Below are 25,462 nucleotides of genomic sequence, written 5' to 3'. Positions count from 1 at the left end.
TGCAGTCACTGGACAACATACTGATAATGCTCTGTATCTTTATACTGAATCAAGCTGTTATCTTTGTCTTGGGTTTCACTGTCAGTGATTACTTCTGGTATCATCTTCTTCACTACGAGTTGTAAACTTTATACCTTCTAGTCTGAAGTTGGCATTTTCTCCCAGCGTCCTGCTCCACAAACCTAAACAACATGCCATATTCGATTTCTGTGAGTGTACCGGAACTCTTAGCATAAGCACTTTGCATGGATTGCGTAAATCGAGAATAACTTAATTCCCAGCGGCTCCGGTAAAGCTGATCAGGGGATCAGAAGCTGAGGTTTATGGTTGCACTGTGAAAAAAAAATGACGAGATGAAACCGCAATATCCCCCCCCCTCCCTCTTGTCCTGCAGGTGGGAAGGAGAACAAGATGCCGATCCTCATCTCCAAGATTTTCAAAGGCCTGGCTGCCGACCAGACTGAGGCGCTTTATGTTGGTGACGCCATACTGTCCGTCAACGGTTATGACCTACGGGAGGCCACGCACGATGAGGCTGTGCAAGCGCTGAAAAAAACTGGCAAAGAAGTCATCCTTGAAGGTAACATATTTTCCATTCTGAAAAAGTTTTTAACCCAGAATCTCTTCCTGCTTCGTCTGATGCAGCAGATCTGCCGTTGTCTCCGTTCCAGTTTGTCCCTGCTTTGTTCTTAAAACGTAACCGTAAACTGTATCCGGAAGTTAGGAGTTAACTTTAAGATACACTCGGAAATTATGTCGCAACTGTCTCTGTCGCATGGCAAAGAAGTCCTTCATAATTTTCAACGATATAATCCTCAGAGAAGGACGGAACAAAGTCCTTGTCTTTCATGAAAAAGGGAGCACTTCCCCGCTGACGCTCCACTGCTCCAAATAGACAAATAGATGGAAACTTTTGATACCTTGATATGTTTCGCTGCATTTCTCCAGCACTTTGGGTTGATTTCTCCTTAAGGGCTGTACATGATGAGCAGAGAGAGAGAGAGAGAGAGAGAGAGACGATCTGTTCAATCGGAACTTTGATCAGACTTCCTCGGAAATATCAAAATAATGAGTTGAACTGAAAACAGCGTGAGGAAACCAAATGCTCGAAATTTGCCAATATTGTTGTGGCTCTCACCTCTGAGCGTCTCGGCATGCTAATGAGCAGCCTTTTTCCCCGACCATCAAACACTGTTGACACTGAGAAAAAAGCCCTTTGTGGCTGTTCGTGTCAGAACTGAGAACTGTGGAGGACTTATAGGGGAAGACCTGCTGTGCACAGGAAGGTTTGCAGAGAAATCAGCAGGTATTTGTGGCTGTTTTTTCTTCCCTTCATGCTCTCAATGCAAGCCGCCAGAGCAAATGCACTGTATCTCTCTGTTCATTTCTGTCTCAGTCCAACAGTTTAGTCACTTGCTGGACATGTTTATGTACTCACAATTGTCTAAAAGCATTTGTCCACCACTAGGTGTGAAACAACATGGCTCATCTGAGGTGCGGTCTAGAGCTTTGAGGACGGAATAAAAGGACTAAAATACAATATTTGGTATTGCCATCTGATTGCATCACAGGAATTCTGCCTCTCCCTCCGAGCTGACTTCAAGTTACTGGGTTGAATCGGGGAAAATTCACTAGTTATAAATGCACAGCGTCTAAAAGGCAAAGTTTGATGTTTTATACAGGATGTTGCTATTCAAAAAGAATACGTTTCCATCAGGAACCATACATCTTGACACTCCTTCCATTGATCTTTGTATTCTCTTCATGTTATAAGAGAGAGCTCACCCACAGAGGCTAAACAGAGGCTAACAGTCATGTTCAGTGATGTAGGTCGAAACTGACACTTCACACCCTATGTGCTCTCAACGTATACTTCCAAATCAAAACCTTGTATGTCCCCAAAAAAAAATCTCTTTGGAAACTGAGAGAAACAAACCGTAACACACACAAAAGGAAAAAGATAGGTTCAAACTTGAGAAAGAATAATCAATGAAACATGACATAAACTTTCCGTTTGAGAGACTGAATTTAAGAAAGGAGTTACCAGTTTTCCGTTTGACAGCATTTCTGTGGGTTAGCTGGCACAGTGGGCTAGCGTCAGTAACTTCAGTCAGCCGAGCAGACACAGCTAGAGCTACAGCCGGGGGGAAATCATTGCAAATCCCCCCCCCCCCCCCCCTCCTTTACTTGTCCACAGTCAGGCAGAAAAGTGTTGATATCAGACGGCTCAACCAGCGCTGCTCTGTGATCCGTCATGTCAGGAATCATTTCATGGGTTTCCCTTCCCCCTGAGGGACCAGATAGAGAGGAGACGAAAGAGGCTTGGAGGCTCACTGAGAGGGGGAGAGGGTTCAGTGTGTGTGTGTGTGTGTGTGTGTTTGTGTTTGTGAGTGTTTTTTTTTTTTTGATGTCCTTAGATGTCTATGCTTGTGTCTGTGCGTCTCTGACCCGGCGACTGCAGGACGCATATCTGTAGTGAGAAGCTTTGGAGTATTTTTAGGAAAATAGAGGAAGTAAATAATGAAACTTTCTGGTCAACACTTGAGGGTACTATGAGCTTTCCAGCTGCAGTTTTTAAGATTACAAATTTTCTGTCAGGACTATTTGTGCATCACACAAGTACATTTGACATGAGGTTCAAGTACAATGTTTATTCTAGTTCTTTTGGCATTTTATCAAGATACCCAGAAACACATTCAGAAACAAACTCCTTCTTGGCACGGCTTCAGTGTAAAAGGTTGGGTTACAGTCTTTCTTACATGTGCACAGAAACAAACAAGCCACCAGCTACTGTGCTCAAGGCAGGTTCCATCGCTCTGTGAGATTCACAACACAGAAGGCCTTGACTCAGATCAAGGAGAAACTGCCTCCATCACATTCAAATATCTGGAATATGTGAACGGTAATACTTGAATATGTCAGATAAGTACTTTCACTACATTCTGAGCTTGTGCCTCTCTTGGAATAGCCTGTCATAAACACATTTCTGCCCACTCAGATTAGTGCAACTGTTGCAGCAGCACATGCGAGGTATTCATGCAGAGCTCTGCCTCATGACTTCAGCAGTATAATCAAGGTGAAGGATGTTTTCAAGGACGCTACGTATTTCTATCAGTGGGTGTGTCCTGGCTAAAATGATTGACTTCAAAATTGTCATTAAAACATTACAAATAATAAATTGATCCTTGGTTTTGAAAAGGGTAAAGGGTTTTTTAGCTGCACAGATGTGGCACGGCTCGTAAAAGTTTTACTGCTTTATAGATTTTCTAATAAATCATCTGATTTTATTGTTCCACACAGTTGCTTAGCAGCCAACAGCAGAAGTCAGGGGCAGCACGGGGCAGCTCCAAGGTGTGTGTGTGTGTGTGTGTGAGAATCAGTGTGCATCACCTGCCACAAATAAGAATGTGCGCATCGTCGATCTGTCTGTCTGAGAGCAAGAAAATAGCCTTTTTAAATGTTTCCAATAGGATGCCCTCTGCCAGTCTCCCTCTGTCTTCCTGTTGCACCTTTGCATCTGAACGGTGATGGAATAATCAATGTGTGAACACCTGAGAGGGTCAGATAATTATAACGGACCCGATGGAACCACACAACCACAGGTGCCCTTCATTTCCGCCCCGTGACATTTACAGCCTGAGCGTGTGTGTTTGTGTTTGGGCATATGAGCACGTGTCCTGTGTCCATTTCTGTGTGTGTGTGTTTTTTTTAGAGAACAGTCTACTGCAAGTGTGTGTGTGTGTGTGTGTGTTTCTGTGTGTTTCTGTGTGTACACGTGAGGAGAGAAAGGAAGAGGATGATGAGGAGACGTGCATAGGTCACCTCGACATTTTCCCAGGCAGCCTCACAGCTTATTATCACAGCTGGATGTGTCGTTATGTGGAGTTATGGATTAATACGGGTTGCTGTCACAATAGATTGGGAGATTTATATATCAATTTTGCGAAAGGTTAAGTGTGAGAACAATTAAATAAGTCGTCACGGAGCAACAAATGAAGAAATTAAAAAAAAAAAAAATGAAAATGAAACTGCAGACATGTGAAGCAGCTCTTCAGGGATGGGATGAGCTACAGAATGTAGCGCTGGTCTCTGAACTGCCCCACTGTGTGGATTCTACTCTCACTGAAAATACATCCATCATTGCCCCCAGCATGCCAGCCAAGGCAAGGCACACTAAGTAAGTTGGCTATACAACCACATACTGCACATACTCACATGCATGTTAAAGCAGAGAGGAAGGATAAATGGGCTACAAAAGACAGGTCAGGACACCGAGGTAAGTGTGAATGTGGGGGGCAGATGTGTGTCAGTGTGTGTGTGTGTGTGTGTGTGTGTGTGTGCTGTTCGTGTATCCTAGGAGTCAAGAGTGCTGGTACATTATGTTTCGTAGCTCAGGGGAAGAATGTTCTGCTGTAACGATTGAGCTGGTGAGGCTTGTTGTGAGACCAATAGTCTGGCAACTGGCTGCCCAGAGCTGTCGTACAACTACCTCATTCATATACCAGTTTGGGTTAGTGGCAGCATACTTGACCCTCCAGTTCAGTGGCTAAAGGCCTTGGTTTGTTCGAAGCAAGCCAGATTGTGCAACATGTCGTCAGACCACATCTCAATGCAGAAGTGTTTGGCGATTCCAAGCGGACACATTCAAAAGAGATATGAGATGGGGATTCAAATGGGGATAACAGTGCACGGTCTTTGAATTATGCAATTGTGGGGTTTGCACCAGTGATATACACGAATCGGAATCCATTATTCAGGAAATCACAAGGGTGCACTGTAAAGAGATATTTTCTTCTACCCAAAGTTGTGTGTTATTTTTGTGAGAAAAAAAAAAAAGTGATGTAAAGTCCTAAAAAAAAATTACATTATTAACAAACTGATCGCTATTCTAGTCGCTTCCTCGGATTCAGCGCACAGCTGGCAGCGGACTAAGACTTAGGGGACGGCCCATTATTCTGAAACCCCAAAAGTCTAAAAAATTTCCCATTGGACCGCATTGCTATTTGTCAGACAGCCTGTTATCCAAAAAAACAAACAGCCATAGTTCCGAAGGGCCATCGCTCAGAAAAATACACACTGCAACAACAAGAAGCACATGGCTAATGACATCATCAGACCTGCAACCTATACATCAAAATTAAGCTTAACCTGTAGTTTTAAACCATTTGTGATGATATCCCTCATTTAAAAAAAAAAAAATATATATATATAAAATAAAAAAGAGAGAGATAGAGGGTTGAACAGATACAGATAATGACGTCTCCATCAAAAAAAATGCTGATTAAAGATTGTCGCGCCTTCAATTCCGACCTGAGAAATGGTTTCAGACAATTTCTGACGACCCAACAAGCACATTGTCAGCACACTGACCCTTTAATGTCCCTGAATGTGGCACTGACTTTTTTTCATTAAAGGCAACCAGAAAAATGTCTCATTAACACTGTTTAACAAATATGTTCAGTGGCATTACCATTATAAAATAATGGTTTCATACTTGATTACCAAAATGTTATAAATACTGCGAGTCATAAATGTCATAAATGGTAGAAGAATCATACTTTTTGTACAATTAAAAAGTTTTGGCCTCAGTCTGCCTGTTTCACGTGGTCAGGTCCATTTTAATACTCGGTGAGGGTAGTAGCGTAATGTCAACCTGAACCTCAGGAGAATCTACTGGATATCCAGGGGGACCTCATTTTCTGTGTGTCTGTGCGAGAGGGACAGAATGAGAGAGAGCGTTTTCTCTGAAAGACATTCCAGGACGCTGCCGGCTCTTTCTACACTGTCCTTTTCATTAGGTAGTTGTGTCAGGCTCAGTGCACACACACATGGATTAAGTGGGCTTAGATATGGAATATCTCTACGGTCGCAGTCTTTCCCTTCTCTAGAACTTTTAGCAGGACATGTCTTGTTAGCCGTATCTCTAAGTCTCATGATTTTTTTTGTTATCCCCATTGGGCTGTTGGCCAATGTGCATTACGTAAGCATGAACCATTGAGCAACTTAGTACAAAGTCCAGTGTGTTTGGGAGAAGAATGTCACATTTAAAGCAAAACAATATATATATATAGAAGTTTGGTAAAGATAGATGAATATTTGTATTGGTTTAAACAAAAGTCCAACTTTTAAAATGTTAACTGTTGCTGGCAAGTGAATTTTATAATTCAGCGACAGTAAATGTACAATTTCTGAAGGATTTCGTTTTTTGCAGTTAGCACGAATATTAAGCAAAAACCTTTTCGGCTCACGAATTATATCTCATTTGTCAAATAATTTCCAAAATGTTTGCTTGATGCTCTTTTAATTTAACTTCTTTGTTTCAAGCTGTGTTTGTTAAATAGATTTGTGTTAAGGGAAATTTGTAGGCTGGACACCAGGATAATTCTATAAATCTACATTTTGTCACATTTTGCTGTCTTTATGAGTCATAACACCAGTCATCCTGTGTAGCATAGAACAGGTGATTCAAATCAAAGAGCTCACATGGTAATCACCATGAACATAGACATAGAGTTGATAGAATGTGGCAGGTCTCCAGAACTTATCTCTTAATTTGAAACTTTTTGAAATGTTGAAAGGTTTGTTTTTCTACTTTGCCTTTTTAATTAATAACGTTCTACTCTGCTGATTCCCAGATTGTGGACATATGGACATATGGACATTGAAGGCATTTTGGCAACAAGTTCCTGCTCTGTGTGATCAGAATCTGTGTTCATGTTTGATTGCTCAGTGATTTGAAACACCTGTTCTACACACTATATATGTCACTCAAAAGGCTTTGTCAGATTTTCTTGCGATCCTAAAGAAAGCACTTATCGTTGAAACACAGATGCTTAGAATTAATATACGAGTGTGCAGATCTTTCCCTAAAAGGAGACAACCTTTAGAGGCAACCTCTGTTGAGCTGAGTCATGTGTTGCCACACTGTTTACATCAAGCCTTTTCATGCAGGCTACGTTTTCAAGTTTCATTACAGCTTTTAATTTGAAGTCCCAGCGGACACAGCGGTTGCACTTTTGCAACAATTGTATTTGATAAATGTGACTGCGTTACATTGCCTGCATCATTCCTCTGGAAGTGCATTAATACTTGTTTTAAAGCAGCCAGAATGTGAAAAATTCAATATGCACAAGTAGGAGTGTGTTTCAGGAGAGCCTGAGGACAGATTAGATTTGAAGAAGTTAATTTGTGTCTGTGATGAGTATTAGCTGAAGGATGCTTTGTCAGCGTTCTCACCAAGAGCTAACCCCAAACCTAATCTCTCTCTCTCTCTCTCTCTCTCTCTCTCTCTCTTTGTGACACACACTCCACTCGTGCTCCTCTCTGCATCAAATACTTCAACTTACTTACCTACTTCAACCGTACATGTCATTCAAGTGGTTGTTTTTTGGTGATGAAGGTAGTCACTGAAGATCATGTTCATGATTTTACATTAAAATAGTCTGGGTTATTAATACAAGGGGCGGGACAGGCAGCCCATTCGAGGAGTGCAGACCAGCAGTTTGAGTTACATTTTGCTTTGAGGGCTTAAAAATCACATCTACAAATCAAGCTCGCCAAGGACATGAGGCGTGAATATAACCTCAAAAAGAAGAGACATGCCACATAGCAAGGCCAGCAGAGACAAATACACTCCACTCTATCTTCCTGCTCTGATTTAAGTCTGGTTAACTTAGTGATTTGTGGAATGTAATGACTTTTGGAAGTAACGTTTAAAGCTCCTCATTGGGACGCAGCGTTCCGCTTGCTGAGACTAAACCGCTCATTCTCTGCCTAAAATCTATTCTCATGCAAGCACATGCAATTTGAATTTGTACACAAACATGCTACTTCTACCAGGACGGTTAACTCTGAGAGCGGCCCCCATGTCTGTTATTGGACAGTGCCAGACGGGTAGCCAGGGAAGCAAGTGAGATTTTTCCTAATTCACAGTTTCCGATTGCAAATTCTCATGTGGCGCCTTCGGGCCCAGCTGCCTCGACCCAGTCAGAGACGTGAGAGTTGGTGTTTCTGTGCAGCAGTTAAAAGTATTCATCTGGTGTGTGGCGGCAGCATCTCCCTGTAGTTTGGTCGTTTTTTTTTTTTTACCAGTAGCCTCCATTTCTCCATGAGTTCATACCCACTTCTGAGAATATCCAGCAAAAAAGAAAAAAGAAAAAATGGCTTCTCTAATTGCTAATGGCAGCTTTACACTGTGTGAGGTCTTTTGGTCGTCAATCCAGAAACAGTGGGAGATATATCCACAGAAGGCTGATTTTGAGTTTTCCTTGACAAATACAGCCTGACTGTCAGAAATGTAGGGCTGTTTTTCTGTACATATGTGTAGCACTACACCGCTCGGTTGTCCCATAATCGGACATTCCTAAATTGAATATCCGTTTGATCGTTGTTGTCGCATACTGTGTTATTCTTTCTCAACGTGATCGTTCGCTCTTGCGTTGGTCGTGTCGTCTGCAGAAGGAGAATATTGTCCTTTTCTCCTCTGAGTCTGACCTGCTGTATGAACACATTTCTCATACTGTCACTAAAACAATACTTGGATAGCTTGTCATGCTGGATTGGTACAGTCACTGGTGTGCGTCCTTTGCCATAGTGGCTCTGTCTATTTCACATTCTTGACTTTGCTGTTATCTAATGAAATATGTATTTAAAAAAAAAAGTGCACAAAGTTTCCATTTGACAATGTTTTGCGGAGATATCTGTTGTCGATAAAGCTTCTCTCATAACTGGAAGACCAATTTAAATTTATGGATTGGACAAACCCTTTGAGATTTTTCTCCTCTTTTTCTCAATTTGACCTGCCTGTCAAATGTAATTGCTGTTTGAAAAACACATCTGCATGTGGCAATAATCCAGCGTGGACCCTGTGAAATCAGACACGGATGTTTTACCGATTAGCCTGTGCACAATTAATCAGACACACGGTCGAGTTCACCGTGATCAGATTCTCAGCGAGATTCTTTTCGCTCAAAATTCGTACTTGATGAATGAAAGGATCGATAGAAAATATAAATATATAAACCCGTCCAGTGTTGATGCATGAGCCGTACAGTTATGCCAATGACATGCATGTACTTATCACCTAATTAAAACTTTCTGGCTCGCGCTCCTGTGACAGTATAATTATTACTTTGAAAATAAACCTTCCCCTTGTAGCCCTGACTGAATTCCTCCAGTTTCTTACTACCTATTGGATCTTTTGTTCACTTTGCTCTCATCTCTTCAGCTCTGATAGATAGAAGTGAATTATTTAACAGTAAAGGGATCAAGGACTTCTTTTAATTTCAGACGTATCATTATCTAGATGTAGAATTGTTTTTTTAAGAGCAGTTCAGTGCAGAGCGCAAGTCCGTGTAGTCTGATTTTAATTGGCAACTAAATTAAATTCTATTCAATTTGATCTTTCAGTTAACCTTCACTGATCCAAGGACGTCTCATTTAGAGATAGAAAAAAATATATATGTTTTAAATTTTTTCTCTCTCTGTGTGAGATCAGTTCGGTTGTCTGTGATACCGAGCGATGGGAGAGTGGTTTGTAAAAAGAAAAACATTTTGTTTTTACATTTTCCAGTGTGCAGTATTTGACGGAAAAATAGCTGACCGGTTCTTTCCCTGGTTCCATTTCACCACTGCACATTAGAGGCTGACACGCGTGTGTGGTGTATCTCCAGTGGTGGAGCTCCAGTGGAATATGTGGCTCCATATGTTTACGTTACACTGACCTAGATAAGTTGATGTCGTGGCCCTTCTTTTCCTGGTAGAAAAACCTGACATTTTAGGATTCCTACATATCCACCACACCTGGGTCTTCCCAGGACACAAGCAGATCTGTGTGCTGTTACTGAATGGATTTGGCACTTTCAGAGAAATAAATCCCAACCAGCTGGTGCTCCAATTCTTTCAGGTAAACAATCACCAATGTAGCCATCAGGAAAGTCAAACTTGCTGCAAGTTATTTGGAGATAAATCCACAATAGTGGCACATATATTGAATATTGTCGTATCATGACAGTTTCCTTTTTCTGCCCTCTGTTTCACTCTTCTGAGTTTTTGTTTACGGTAAAAAGTCATATTAGCACACACAGTATCATGCGCTTTGTTTTACTTGACTTGCTAATGAATATAAGAACTTATTTTGCAATGTTGCAAACTGGTTGCCACTAAATATTACTCTCTTGAAAACTTTGGATAGAAACAGCTGAGAAGGTGCAAAAAAAGTGTGTGAATTTAAATGAATCGTCATGATACGTAGCCACAGGATAATTCATGTACACATCTCCTCCTGCAGCCTGAGCTGCACTGTGTTTTCTGTGGTTCCGTCCTGAATGTCTCTGCTCAGACACTCTGGACACAGAGCTTGGTTCCTTTTTTCCTTTCGAGCTGCTGGCCCGTGAGGACATTGTGCTTGGACTCAGCGAGGGAATGGATTAACTCGCAACAACATTGCTTTATTAAATCACAGCTCTCTCTCAGGCCCTCTCTCCCTCTGTGGCGTCAAGTTTGCTTAACAGGCCCCCCTCTGAACCCAGCTGCCCTGGTTCAGGGCCCCTGATAAATTGGTGGCCCCGGTCTTTGTGCCGCTCTCTCACTTCATTACTGGCTCAGTCTTCACTGAACCGCCTCACAGTATTGTGCAGCATGTGCATGTCGGGGATGGAGGATGGGGGTTATTGGGCATGGGAGGGTGAGTGTGCAGCCACTATTTAGAAAAAAATATACATATATACACAAACAAATGAATACAAAAAAAAAAAGATGAGTAAGGCAATTTAAGAACTGCTGATGTACCAGACAACTCTAAATTTATTTTAACATTTCTACTTCAGATTTCAGTTAACTTGCACATAATAACCTCATCACTTTTCAGTGACATTCATAAACTATTTTAGTTTTTTTCCCAAAGCATATTGCAATTTAAAATCTGGAACTGGAATCTTCGACTAAGAAAAACAAACTGAAAACGAGGTTCATAAGTCGCACAGCAAGTTCGCGATTTGAATCACAGCGAGCAAATATAACCTATAAATGGAAAAATTGCATTTCAGGCAGGAATCAGGTCTCCAGACAGAAAAAAACAAAAAACCCCAGAAGTTGAAAGTGGAAATGTCTGCCGCTCAACCTCCCTTTCACTCTGTTCTTGTCCTCTGCCAGATCCTGCTCAAGTTTCCTTCACTTTTACTTTGTTGAAATAGGATAATTAACTCTCCCGACACACTATGCAAAGTAATCAAATCTGTGCTCTGGCAGTATGTGAATTAGTCTAAAAGTCTGATTCAGTGTGCTCTGCCCTCTCTCTCTCTCTCTCTCTCTCTCTCCTCCCCCTCCCTCCCTCCCTCCCTCTCAGCCTCTCTCATAACATACCTTACACCCCACCAAGGTTGGCATTTATCCCATGATTTAAATGAGATGGGCTAAAGGAACAATGAACTTATCTAAATCATTCACAACAGCAGAAATCTTCGTCTGACTGCCGCTGCCAGAAAGAGACACGCATAAATCAGCGAACACATAAACCCAGCAATTATTACCTGTACGTGATCTCACCCAGATCACTGAAGGGAGGCACGGATGTACACTTTTTTTTTTTTAATTTGTACATGTCCACACATGCCCAGAAACAGACATAAACATCGCCTGAGGGTTCGGTAAGTCGGAGTAGAAACCATGCATTTCTCTGCACTAAGGAGTCTGACTGATAATACATTCTTGAGACTCATATGGATATTAACAAATCTGATTTAGTTCGTAACATAAACATACATTGACTAAGCATAAGAAGTGCTAAACGCTGCTTTGATCAGTATGTTGTACTCTGTATTGTGAATTATGTTACTTATCGGCCAACATTAGCTGATAACATCGTCCATGCTGTTGTATCTGTCGGGCTCAACTACACACACACACACATTCCTTCCTTTTTTTTTTCATGCATAAATTTGTTTACAAAATCTATAAAATATAAACAACATCTTTCTAATATTTAGTTGCATCCCCTTTTGCACAATCTCCATCTTGACAGTTTCAAAACATAAAAATCCTGATTTTCTACACCATGTAATTTATGATTGGCAGACTTTTTAAGGGGGCTCACAGGACTTTGATTTTCTTTTTACCTCGTTTGACCCCCAAGGTACTGAATAAAAAAACCCAGCGAGTGTTCCTGATATTTATGATGTTTTGGACATCTTTCCTCGTTGGTGGTGAAACATTTGGGACATTCCTCGTCTGACATGGTTTACAGAGCCAACAGCATGCTTCTGAGGTCGCTGCCTGGCCAGTGACATTCCAGCCGCTCCCACGGTAACCAGTGGCGGGGGGGGGGGGGTATTCAGCTGTAGCACATTGTTTCGCCAGTGGCACTTTTTGACCGCATGCTAAAACTGCCAAGTACATCAACTTACTGGTTTTCTGAGTAAACACCAGTAAAAGCAATTATTAAACTGTGTGTGTGTGTGTGTGTGTGTGTGTGTGTGTGTGTGTGTGTGTGTGTGTGTGTGTGTGTGTGTGTGGCTGAGGGTTGGGTTGATATAGTGTGTGTGTCTGTGTGTGTGTATATAACCCAATCAACACAATGGAGAGTAATGGCTAAGCACAGTTGGAAAATCTAAACTTGTGCTTTGGCAATTTGAACAATACAGGGGAACGGGAAAAGTAAAAAGGTTTTTCAAACCACAGTTAAGGGAATTGTGTCAAAACTGAATTGGCTGAAAATGTCCGCTCAGGATTTGTGAGGTTCAATGTAAAGACTTTGGAAGGAAAAAGCTTAGTGGCAGATTCTGCAGAAGAAGCAAAGAAACTCCACACACACACACACACACACACACACACAGCACAAAAGTAGTTTCGCTGGCCGCCAGATAAGCTGAAGTAATAACAGTGCCATCTCAGCTAATTTTAGCTCTGCATTGAATGTGCCGTCACTGGTATTCATGGCGACGTCTCTGGCTGAGCTTAACTGTATGTTCGGTCTCTCCGTGTTGCGTGTCTCACTCTTTCTTATTCTCTCCCTCTTTCCATTCATGTCTCTCTCTTTCCCATGTTGTCCATTCCTTTCCACCCCCCCCCCCCCCCTTTGATTCTCCCATCCCTCTCTCCTCTCTCCTTTTCATTCAACTCTCTGTTCGAAAGCTATCTCGTCTGATTTGTTATGAGGGTCCACATCTAATGCATGACATTTCTAATCTCCACATCGTGTTTTTTGGAGAAAAGTAAAGCCTCTTCACCAAAGTAAATGTCTCCTTACACTTGATATGATTGGTGCTTTTCCCCCAGCCAGCCTATTTTGTTCTGCAGTTGGTGCAGCATGAAACACAAACTCAGTCTTACATATTAATGAATAATGACCCCTGAGAAAACACACGTAGAACCTAGAGCCATGCTTTTTTTCCACACTCTTTGCTTTTTCTAACAACATTTTTGAGAAACTTTTATTCCAAGTGTAGCGCTGAAGGGCCAGTCTTAACCAGCTGGCAACCTCCAGCTGTTAAAAGCGAAGCCAATGCAACTTACATTCTCTCTACTGGCCAAAAGGGGGCGACTCCTCTGGTTGCAAAAAGAAGTCTTGATTTTATGGAAGTCTCTGAGAAAATGACCCTAGATCCAACTACATTTATTACCTCAGTTAACACTGTGAACACGAGTTTAAAGGTCTCAACTGCTAGTTTCAAGTCTTCAATACAGGATGATGTTCGTTTAGTAAATGAACCATAGAGCAGGGTATTCTTAAGGGCGTGGCTTCCTTGTGATTGACAGGTCACTTAGAGAACCATATACTGCGTCTTGTCCACAAGTCACTCCTTCCAAGTCCAAATATAGTAACTTCAGTTCAAAGGTTGTAAAAAATTAAAATAAAAAAAGAGGTTGACTACCAAAATCCAAGATAGTGATGGCCAAAAAGCCGAACTCGAGTCTTGAATACAACAGTCCACACACCAATGGGTGACATCGCTATAGTCTTTACCTGTACCTTCACCCAAAAGAGGACTGAATTGAGAAATCCTGCAGCTCTTTCTTATTCAGCACAGCTACAGAGTTCTTGAGATCTGCTTACATGGCTTCCACTTGAAACAATAATGCAGGAAATTCCCATTCCCATTGCCAGTCCTGTGGCCTCGCCTGCCATATTGAGATTGACCACATCAATTTTGAATGGCCTTGGTCCAGCAACAAGGAAGCAGTTGGCGACCCCATGGTACAAACATCAATGGGTTGGCACGGGAACAGATGGACAGAAGCTCATTTCCATGAAACATTACGGATGCAAGTTGACAGCTACTTCAAAGCGGTAGCTGGTACATCGTGGTCGCTCACTGCTTCCGTGTTCCAAGTCTGCACATCCCCAATGTGTCTGGTTTTGTCTACAAATGCACATTTTTTTTATGGTACTTTGAGTTGATTCTGCATAGTGTTAATTAGGCAAGTTAAAATCTCAAGTGGAAAAGGGATCAATCAACTTTCATAGCCCCTTCAAATGCATTAGGGTTAGTTAGGTGGGTGTCATTTAAATCCATACACATAAGGTATTCTTACAGGGGCATAGAACAAAAACAATGTGGTAAAGAAGAGGGATTTTACATTTGGGTCTTTCTTACCTTACTGGGATACCCATAATTCATCTGGGAAACGTTTGCAATACCAGTTCTGATATGATACCATTTATTTCCCCCCCCCATTACTTTGAATAATACAAACCCCTTTCTTCAAGCAACCAAAGTTTCAGGATTCTTAAATGCTTTTTAAACACAAACGGTAATAAAAATAAATGTGTCTTAATTAAAAATACAGCTTAATAACCCTTACCCTTTAATTAACTTTTAATTATTATAGTTCATGATTTAAATCATGAACTACCTGTCAAAGAACAAATAAAAAGAGATAATAAATCTGTCCATTTAGGCTCGATGCTGAGCCGTAAATGTGTTTTTGGATATGATTGCGTGTGTGAGCAAGTGTTTGCGTTGCACCCAGACTGTGTGTGTGTGTGTGTGTGTGTGTGTGTGTGTGTGTGTGTGTGTGTGTGTGTGTGTGTGTGTGTGTGTGTGTGTGTGTGTGTGTGTGTGTGTGTGTGTGTGTGTGTGTGTGTGTGTGTGTGTGTGTGTCATAAATGTTTGTCTCAGGAAACCATGTTGGTAGACCAGAGAGAGTGAGGGAGAAAAGAGAGACAGGGAAAGGCAGAGAGAGAGAGAGTATGTGAAGCAGGCTTTTATACTCTTAATCCAAAATTCTGGAGAGAAATGAATTCTTCTGCATGAGCCTTTATAGATTAGGGAGGAAAACCTTTAATGGCAAAAGATTTTATCTTTACAGATATGGAAACAATCCCCAAACCAAATTGGAACTGACCTCATCTCTGAAGAGAGGGACATATTAGAGACATATTAGAGATCCGGGAAAATATTATTTAGAAAGATTATTTTTCAAAAAAGGAGAGACAGGAAGACAACAATCCGCTGACTCAGAGGAGCTAGAGGAGTATATTTACTGTTTTCAACATTTAGGTCATTCCCTTTTCTGCAGAAACTTTAGTCACCTTCAGACATTTATTTAAATGTTATGTTGTTATGTATTTTCTAACGCTGTTATGGCAGTTTTCCTACTTAGCACCCTGTAACATTTCTGCACCATTCTGAACAGTGCTCACATGTTGTGAGTACATGCAGTTTCATGACGTTCTTTCATTTGACATTTTCTGCATGAAGCATCAGAACCAATTATGGTACACTGAGCTTTTGAACATATAAATGATTTGGAACTGTTAGATCAGGCTGAAATGAGCGATTACAGGCTGGAGGTGGCTCGGTTTGACACGGACATTTGCTAACTGTTGTTCCACCGTGCCGTAGACGGAACAAGTGAGCAATCCCCCCCGTTGCTCATCACATATCATTTCCTACGATGCCTCTCCTCACGGGCCAGCTGCCAATAATGGGTCTTTTTGAACAGAGTCAACATCACACTTTAGCACAGCGGAGTCCTACGTGTGTGAACGCTTACAGCCATTACTTCAACCGACAGAAGAAACGAGCAGTGTTACAGTTTTCAGGTCTTAGGCGTGTTAGGGGTTGCTCAGAGTTCTTACTCCAAGAAATGTCAGAAGTCACTCTGCCACCTCCTGATAGAAGAGAAGAATGAAAATCTGAGTGCAATGTTTGCAGTGAAATAAAACCACAAAAGAGAACAAAACCACGACACAGCTCTGATTATGATGCACGCCTTGGATGTTTCAACATAATGAGTGCGTGGCTGCCTGCCCGACTGATTGCGGGGCTCTTATTCTGGGAATGGTGGAAGCCCCACTCTCTCACTACCGCCGTCCTGTGCTGTGACTCTTCTGCTTGCCCTCTGGCTACGTGCCTCTTGTACTGTGCAATAAGAGCACTTCACACCAGCCCAGTGAAACCAGAGCTCTGCCTTCAGCCGTCGGCCTCATGCCTTGCCATGTCCTCTGGGCTATTTTTACTCCCAGCAGTGGCTACTTCTGCCAAACCCATACCACAGCCTACTGGACTGGCGCTGAGGCCATGTGTGTGTATGTGTGTGTATGTGTGTGTGTGTGTGTGTGTGTGTGTGTAGGTGTGTGAGTGGTAGAACTGTGAATTTAAAAACAGATGTGAGCAGAAAAGAGCTGAACAATGTGCCAGAAAAAGACAATGTTATTCTATGATTATGGGTTTTAATATTGCAGTTATTAAACGACACAAAAGGCTGTACCCTGAATAACTTGTCAAGTAATTATGGTCCAACATTTCTAATTAGGGGCCTCTTAGATATTGAATATGGTAATTTAAGGTAGAACAAGATATGAAGTGTGGGACGACAATTTCGTAAATATAAATACCTTGTAAATACTTTGGTAACAATTTGTCAAATCATACACTAGTCATGAAATAATAGAGGACCGGTTATGTGGAAACAAACCAGGAAGAGCTGACATATTTTGTAAACAATTTTATTTTTTATTTTTTTATTATGGAACTTTATACAATATATATATATATATATATATAAAATATATATTCAAAATATATATATTTCACATTGGAAAAATAGTGTTACTACTGAAAAGTGTGATTTCTGTTCCACAGTGTGGTTTTGTGCTCTTAAACCTCCCGTTCTCTGTAATGATGGTTTTATGGATGCCACCCATTTTTTTAGCTGACAGTCATACAGAGTACAAAACAGTCAGTAGCCACATTGACTGTATTGATTCGTGTTGGCATGACAACACAAGTACCACTGTTGACCCACGGTCATTATTGGCGGTAATTAACTTATTTCAATGAATGACTGTATTTGTTCTCAAAGGGCAATCGGTTGTGCAGTAATGAAACACAAGATAACAAAAGCAAAGTACATGTATGCAAAAAAAAAAAAAGTAAAAAATGTTTCAACAATTCAGTTAGATTATAAATGACAATCTTAACATATTTAGAATGTGTCTTGTGCGTTCCCCAACACCTCAGCCTAACCACACAGTGTCAGTATACAGCTGGAGGAAACCACACCCTCTCTGGTAACAGCTGGTGGTCATGACAGGCCCACCCATGACAGAATCACCCACAGACAACAACAATACAACATTAAAGAAAGAATATATATACTTACTAAATCACAAAAATCAACTACAACCAATTTTATTTTGTTAAGAGTAAATCATTCTCTACAGGTGTTTACATTTTCTGCCTCCCCGCCAGCGACAGCCGTGTCCCGAGGCTTTATATTTTCAGGTTGTACATCTTCAAAGTGATATCTCAGGAACGCCTTCAGGGAATTTCTTCAAAGTTGGCACAAAACCTCTACTTGGACTCGAGTTTGAAGTGATTTTTTTTTTGGTCGTCGGAGGTCACTGTGACCTCAACAAGAAATCATTTTTGGCCATTGCTCAAGAATTCATATGCTAATTATGAAATTTTTGCACAAATGTTTAATATGATGAAGTGGTGTTTTGGACAGACGTGGATGTAAACTGCAACTTGACTGTTTGGCGGAGACATAAAACCGTGAGGTGATAATTCTGGTTTTAAGAGGATAGAAGCGTAGATTTGCCATGTTAGGAGGGGTTTTTTTTTCTTCTTCATGAAAGACCATGATAAGCACTAAAAGCTGAGCAATCTGAAGTGGCAGAGACTTTTCTCCAGTTGAATCTCTTCTTAAAGCTGTTAAGTGCTGCTTCAGCTCTCATCTCATCTCCAAACCCGGAGGCTCTGTATTCACATCCCAGATTCCTTTTCTCTCCCTTCTGTCCTCTTGTACTTCTTCTGCCTGTCCGCTTTATCTAAATCTCCCTCTCTCAAACTCTCGTTCTGTTTCAGTGAAGTACATCAAGGAGATGTCGGCGTTCTTTAAAAACTCGGGGTCCCCCGGGGGCGGCCTCCCCTGGGACTCTCCCCCCTCCACGCCTCAGAGGGGCACCGAACTCTCCCCCGCTGAGGTGAAGGAGCCCTGCAGCATCCCGCTGAAGATGTGCCAGGTGTCACGGAAACAGTGCCCCCCTGACACGGAGAACAGGTACGGCATGCTGGGAGTTTTGATCCACACATTCATTCATTCATTCATTCATTCAAAAAAGAATATTATAAAAGGGACTTCTTACCCAATCTTCTTCACACATTCTCTTTGTTAATATCTAAAACTTCCTCTTCACCCTGAAGCTTTTCTCTTTTGCCATTTGCCTTTCACTCCTCTAACTGCTCCTTTTTCTCCATTTTTCTGGTCTCCCTGCTTGTTCCCCTCTCTCTACCCTCACATCTCATCTGCCAGGTATTTCGAGGTGATTTCTTCCAGCAGAAAGAACTCTGTGTTCCTGCGGGCCAAAGACCCGGCCATGGCTCAGTCCTGGTACAACGCCATCCAAGCCGGCGCTGCCAGCCTTTTGCCGCGAGTGAAGGAGGAGATGAAGAGCATGCAGCTTGGCATGGAGGTCAAACATCTGGGCTGGATTACAGAGCAGGTATGCGAGAATGCAGATGTACATGGTGTACAAACTGCAAGACCTGCCCTGTTTGCTCTACGCGTTTTCTGCTTTTCTGCCTGTTTCATAACGCTCTGGGGTAAAGACACAATAAGGTTCAATCCTATGTGAAAGTGCATGCAGCAACACAGAACTACTGGAAGCACATGCACATCAGCATCAACAACATCCTTTATTCATATATGCAGCCTTCTGATTTGTGCCATGTATGATAATCCTAATGCACCATAAGAGTGACTTTGAATTATTTCTTCACTTTTGCTGCAAATGTGCAGGTGACCCAGGGTCCAGAGAAACCAGTGCTGGCCATGCTGACCGACAGAGACCTGCTCCTGTATCCGTCCCTGCCTGAAAGCCACGAGGTCCTCGGCAGCCCCACCAAGAGTCACCCGCTCATTGCTACCAGGTTTCAAAACACACACATGCCTGCATCCACATACAGCTCGTGCAGTACTCAATATTTACCTAACATGTTTGGCATTTAATAAGCTCCAGTCCTCCACCCTGATCAGCCCAGAATGGAGAAAACAGGCCTTTTTTTGGGGGGGGGGGGCTTGTTTTTGGCCCAGTCAGGAGAGCACAAGCTCACTGTTTCCATAACTGGACTGTTGGACATTTTGCGTCACTTTCATTTGGAAAACATTAGTGGAACCAGAGCCTATGACTCATGTGTTTTTCCTTCCATTCTTTCTCCCCTGTGCACTCCACATCCCACCATTCTTTCTGTCACACATCGACATGGATACCCCTTCATTTGCTCGTATGGTTCATCCTTTTCTATGAATCTTAATTGCCCTCTTTCTCACCCACGTTCCTCTCCCGACTTTCTCCTCTCCCCGTTCAGACTGGTTCACTCCGGCCCAGGGAAAAGCTCCCCCCTCCTGGACTCTGACCTCTCATTTGGCCTGCGTTCGGGCACCAAGCAGGGCGTGGAGACCCATGTGTTCAGGGTGGACTCTGCCAAGGAGCTGTCCACCTGGACTCATCTGCTGGTGGAGGGTTGCCATAATGCCGCTGAGCTCATCAAGGAGGTCACCACGGGTACGGATGCAGAGATTTGTTTGACTCCCAGTTCTATCTTCTTCATTCTTGCTACACAGTTCCTCCACCTACGAGTCGAAAAATTCAAATTTTGTTCTGAATGATGCAACAAAGGTTCAAGGTTTGACTCCCACTGGGGTCACCGTCTTCTCGTGGCACTGAGTACAAGTTTCTTTTGATAAATTCACTAAATGTTATATGACCCATGATGAGAGGCAGTAACATCAGTGCATCAGAAATAATTTATTTTGTCTTAAGGTGTCAGCTGTTCTCACTTAGGTTGCAGGTGCTGTCTTTATTAGTAGTTCAAAGTAAAGGCCTGCTAGTTTATGATGAGTATCACAAAACAAAAGTGATTAATTGTGTAAGCATCATTATTATTAGCCTAAAATGTATATAAATAATACTTGTACCAACAGTACATTTGATCTTTGAAGCCAGATCAATGTTTTTCTATGAAATCCCCCCAGAAGAGAATGCATGTTACTTTACATCAACAACAAGTTTTTCTCCTTTAAGGCACAATCTATCTGACTAAATGAATCGGGAGTTCTTTAACCACAACACTGCTGTCACTCTAAAAGTGATTGGCAAGTCGTTCACGCTGGCAAATGCAAGGCAAGTTTTTCAGGAAACTTGCTGATATTTTCAATTCTAATCTGGTTTCTATTCAAACAGACACACAAACATCTCACGACATAAAAGGGGCCTGTCTCACAAAGCAGGATTAGGAGTTACAGTTTATTGTTTCTTCCACAATGATGCAGCCAGAAGACTGTCGTCTTTAGCAAAGTGTCCTCAATCTCTGGAGATTTCTTCTGGCTGCATGTTTCTAAAAGACCTGGACTGGGTTTGTTAGAAAGGAAAGATTTTGGTAATCAAATTTATGAGAGCAAGTACTGCTATGTGAGTATCCCTTAGTCATTATATATGTATGTATGTATGTATGTATGTATGTATGTATGTATGTATGTATGTATGTATGTATGTATGTATGTATATATATATATATATATATATATATATATATATACAGTACCAGTCAAAAGTTTGGACACACCTTCTCATTCAACTACTTTGAAGAATCTAAAATATAAAACATATTCTGGTTTGTTGAGCATTTGTTTGTTTACCACATAATTCCATATGTGTTCCTTCATAGTTTGGATGTCTTCAATATTAATCTACAATGTAGAAAAAAATAAAGAAAAACCATTGAATGAGAAGGTGTGTCCAAACTTTTGACTGGTACTGTATATATATATATATATATATATATATATATATATATATATATATATAAAAATGGTGTCTTTTAAGACATGTCTGCACTGACTGCAGCTCTTTTCCCCTCCATGATTCAGATTCAGCATTTTGGTCATGAAAGTTTCTTCTGGAAACTTATTGAGACAAACAGCAGGTCGGTGCAGCGTAGTAATGCTGTTACACTGCCCTCTGCTGGTAGAATGAGGTGGTGCAAAAACTTTCAGCCTTAAACCTAACATGATCTAATTTTAGTATCAGAATTAGGATAAGTGTTCCATTTAACTGAGGCTTATTATCCTTTTCTATACAATAACTTGTATTTGAATCATATTGTTTTCAGCCTTTCAGTCTAACATTCAGCCAAGAATTCTTGTTTCGGTATCAACACGATAACATTCAGCTCACAATAAAAAAAGAACGCAAGAAAAATGTTATAGAGATCCAGATTTATTTGAGAAGAACTACAGCTGTGTGCCGTAAAATCGTGACATTACCTTCCTTTTGTCCGTCCTCTGTGTAAGCCATGTTTTTCTTTTCTACCCCGGCAGCCTGTAGTTGGAATGGGAAGGCGTGTACCCTGGGAGTCCACATTGATGAGGGTTTCACACTATTCACAGAAGAGATAGGTGTCAAGAAAAGTATTCTGCTCCAGCAGCCCTTCGAGCGCCTAAGAATGTCCTCAGATGATGGGATTCGCATGATGTTCCTCGACTTTGGAGGCCCAGAGGCCGAGATTGTAAGTTAACGTTTTCAATTTGAACTTGCTCAGTATGTAGTACTTTTAATATTGTTGCATTATAACCACTGTAAATATGAACTGTTGCTCATGAGCTTGAATTGTTGTTTGACAGTTGGTGAGAATGTTTGCTATTTAGCAAACTCTGATGGATAACCAGTTTAATGTCTTAACTTTAGAGCATTATCACACTGATGATGGATTTTTTGAATGATTATACAAACAAAGTTGTTTTGACAAAATACTCTCAACACAATATCCACTCAGTAGCCTTTTGCAGAGCTTTCAGTCGCATTTCATGGTCTTCATTGTTGGATGGAGATTGCTCAGATGTCATGGAGATGGCCAACTCTGAGACTGTGACATGTGGTTTAAAGCTCCAGGAAAACCAACTAACTACTACAGTACCAGTCAAAAGTTTGGACACACTTTCTCATTCAATGGTTTTTCTTTATTTTTATTTTTATTTTTTTCTACATTGTAGATTAATATTGAAGACTTCCAAACTATGAAGGAACACATATGGAATTATGTGGTAAACAAACAAATGCTCAACAAACCAGAATATGTTTTATATTTTAGATTCTTCAAAGTAGTTAATTGAGAAGGTGTGTCCAAACTTTTGACTGGTACCGTAGGTCCAAAGTCAAGTTGTTGAAATCATAATAAATGACAATTTACTGATGTTGAAAATATTTAAAATTAAATTTAACATAACCGTATTTTCAAATGTAGCGCTTTTTTGTTGTCTTTTTCTTTGAAATTCTCACTCAATTAATCCATTTCTTTCTTTATCTTTCATATTTCCTTCACTCCAAACTCTTTTTTTCAGCAACTGGACCTCCATTCTTGCCCCAAGACCATAGTCTTCATCATCCACTCTTTCCTGTCTGCCAAGGTCAAGCGACTGGGCCTCCTGGCATGATAACGGTCAACCACACCGGAACATCAGCAGAAGGAATATTCAGTAAACACACAGTCAGAAGACTCTGAAACACCAGAGGATGCAGCCCAGGACAAGGTGCTGACTCACCACCTTCTTCTCAGCCCTCCTAGGCCTCTAAGAAATGATCGTCTCTGGTCAGGCTCCTGTTGGTCTTTCTAAGGGAATGAATAGAAGACTGCAACATTGATGAACCTTTGTTGAACTTGTAGTTCTAAGGTAAAGAGAGTTTTTCACATTATGGCGCAAGTCAGCAGCCACTAAAGGGATCTGACATCTGTCAAATCTTTGACAGCGGGTCATCACACTCTATGATGGCAAACTGTGTGAAATGACAGCCTGCATCTTAATGTTTCTAAGCTTGAAGTCCCAAACCATTTCATGTTTTTCTGCGCCATTGTTAAGTTTTGTTTTGTTTCATGAGTCACAGCAGGCCTTTGTCATGAGCATCCTTTCATCTTTCAATCGTTGCTTTATGCGCTGTGAGCAGTCATAACAATAAGTTATTTCACTGATTGATGTTTGACACACTTTTTTTTTTTTTTTTTTTTTATAAGGCAGCTTCAGTGGAGTGACAGAATGACATGACTGATCACTACATGATCAATAGTCTGAACTGAACAATGTACACAATACAACTATAACCATGTGCTTTTTTTTTGTGAATGCTTAAGTTGCCTTTACCCTGAATTTTCTTGAAAAAAAGGTACATACTTCTTACTGAGGACAACTTCTAAAATGTCAAATCAAATATAATTTTCATTGCAGCTCAACCACTTCTTTTTTATTCTCCTTTCTGTTTCTCTTCTTCACTGTTTTAATTGTGCTCATCCATGGCCTAACAAAAAGAAATGACTAACAGAGAATATTAAAAAAAGCTTTTTTTCTTTTGTGTTTTAGCTTAACCAATAAGTTAAATAAAATGTGTTATTATCTTAACAATATAAAAAACCTTCTTGAATCTGGATGGCCAGAGTCAGACAGTATGACTCTGCAGTTTCCTTTCATATGAGCCCATGTGAAGTACACAATAAGAGCTCTTGTGTTTTTAGAGTTCTACCGATAAAGGTTGTTTCATAATCATGTATTGATGGATGACAAACGATTAGCTGAAAGAGTGCCGGTTCAGCAAAACTTCTTATAAGCTGTCAAGTACAATACAAGTACAGAGTTTTATAATACTTTTTTTTGTCCTTTTGTTTTCATAATTGAATCATAATAGAGGACAAACGGTCCCCATCAGAAAGCACTGAAGGTCCATTTTCTACACATATTGTCCACATTTAAGTTTGTTGTTTTACAATATAAAAGATGTTGAGTTGTTAACATCATAGAGTGTTTTTTGGTTTTTTTTGTCATTTTTTGTGCCGACTGAACATCCAACAACTTGGGGCCTTCTCTCTGTGTCCAACACTAAACAGACCTGTATTAATATATATTTCAAAACTAAAACCTGTTTGCTTTCAAGAATAAATGTATTGTATATTCTTATTTAAACAAAGGTGTGCCTTGCAGGGTTGTTTGTATATAAACATGTAATAAACTTTGTTAACTTTTATCGTTTACTTTACTTTGCTTTATTGATTAGGTATTAATGTCACTCTTGATTATTTTATTCCTTTCATTTGCGTCTCTTAAGACAAAGGCTCAACTGAAAACACAGAACATATCTACACTTGCTCATTTTCTTCTGCAGTTTAGTTTAAATATGGAACAGAAAATCATGAAATCATTGAATTTCAATATATATTACAAAGGTACTATAGGTCATTGATATATCTAAAGTAAGATTTCAGCGGCATCTAGCGGTGAGTTTGCATATTGCAACCACCTAAAACTTTTCCTGTGTCAAGCGCGTTGGAATGGACCATCATTTCCAATAAATACCCTAAATTTTGAATCTTATACAGTATTACAGATGAAATGTGTAACGTTAAGAGTTATCCTTGAAGTGACAAACTTGACTCTGCAATTCCTCTCAATGAGGCATTCTAGCATTTTTAAACTTTTGGTTTTGTTTTTCCACGCAGCACCATTTTGGTTCATTCCAATCACTCTTTAACCTCATGAACATATTTTCCAGCAGCAGCAGCAGGCATCTGTTTAAGCACACAAACATTACCAGTCCGCCATTAAACAGACAAAGTAAGCGACTAGCTGGTGAAGTTAGTGAAGCATTAGGCAAGTTTCCTCAGGTGCTGGTGGTGACCAAAAACAGAGCCAAAAGGACGATGAATAAACGACCCAAATTCATCAGGTGGCCAGAAACACAACTCCAACTGAATGCTAACGTTCTGTGTCTGCTGGATATGTAAATAGGGATCTGGTTGCTAACATGTTAGCCACAACAACCGTGTAAGGTCAATGTTGACTTTGTTGACCACCTGAGGCAAAAAAAAGAAATCAATTTAAGCAGCTCTAAAGGCCTTGTAGTGAAAAATGCACTGCACAGAAACTTGTTTTTTGCCAGTGTTACTGTATCCGGAAGTTTTTGTTTTTTTCAAGG

At 40.7% G+C, this 25,462-nt stretch overlaps 1 protein-coding gene across 1 annotated transcript in view; it reads left to right on the top strand.

Moving 5' to 3' along the window:
• The window catches only part of snta1 (syntrophin, alpha 1), a 31,250-nt gene extending 6,767 nt beyond the window's left edge, over positions 1-24,483 (top strand). The window contains 7 exon segments of the mRNA XM_054617041.1: positions 395-580; positions 18,312-18,507; positions 18,760-18,949; positions 19,246-19,376; positions 19,815-20,011; positions 21,826-22,013; positions 22,846-24,483. Coding sequence (XP_054473016.1) covers positions 395-580; positions 18,312-18,507; positions 18,760-18,949; positions 19,246-19,376; positions 19,815-20,011; positions 21,826-22,013; positions 22,846-22,938 — 1,181 coding nt within the window. The 3' untranslated portion in view covers positions 22,939-24,483.
• Positions 24,484-25,462: the final 979 nt, after the last annotated feature.

Source organism: Anoplopoma fimbria, chromosome 17 (assembly GCF_027596085.1).
Source record: "Anoplopoma fimbria isolate UVic2021 breed Golden Eagle Sablefish chromosome 17, Afim_UVic_2022, whole genome shotgun sequence".
Lineage (NCBI taxonomy): Eukaryota > Metazoa > Chordata > Actinopteri > Perciformes > Anoplopomatidae > Anoplopoma > Anoplopoma fimbria.
This window is presented reverse-complemented; position numbering and strand designations above follow the sequence as displayed.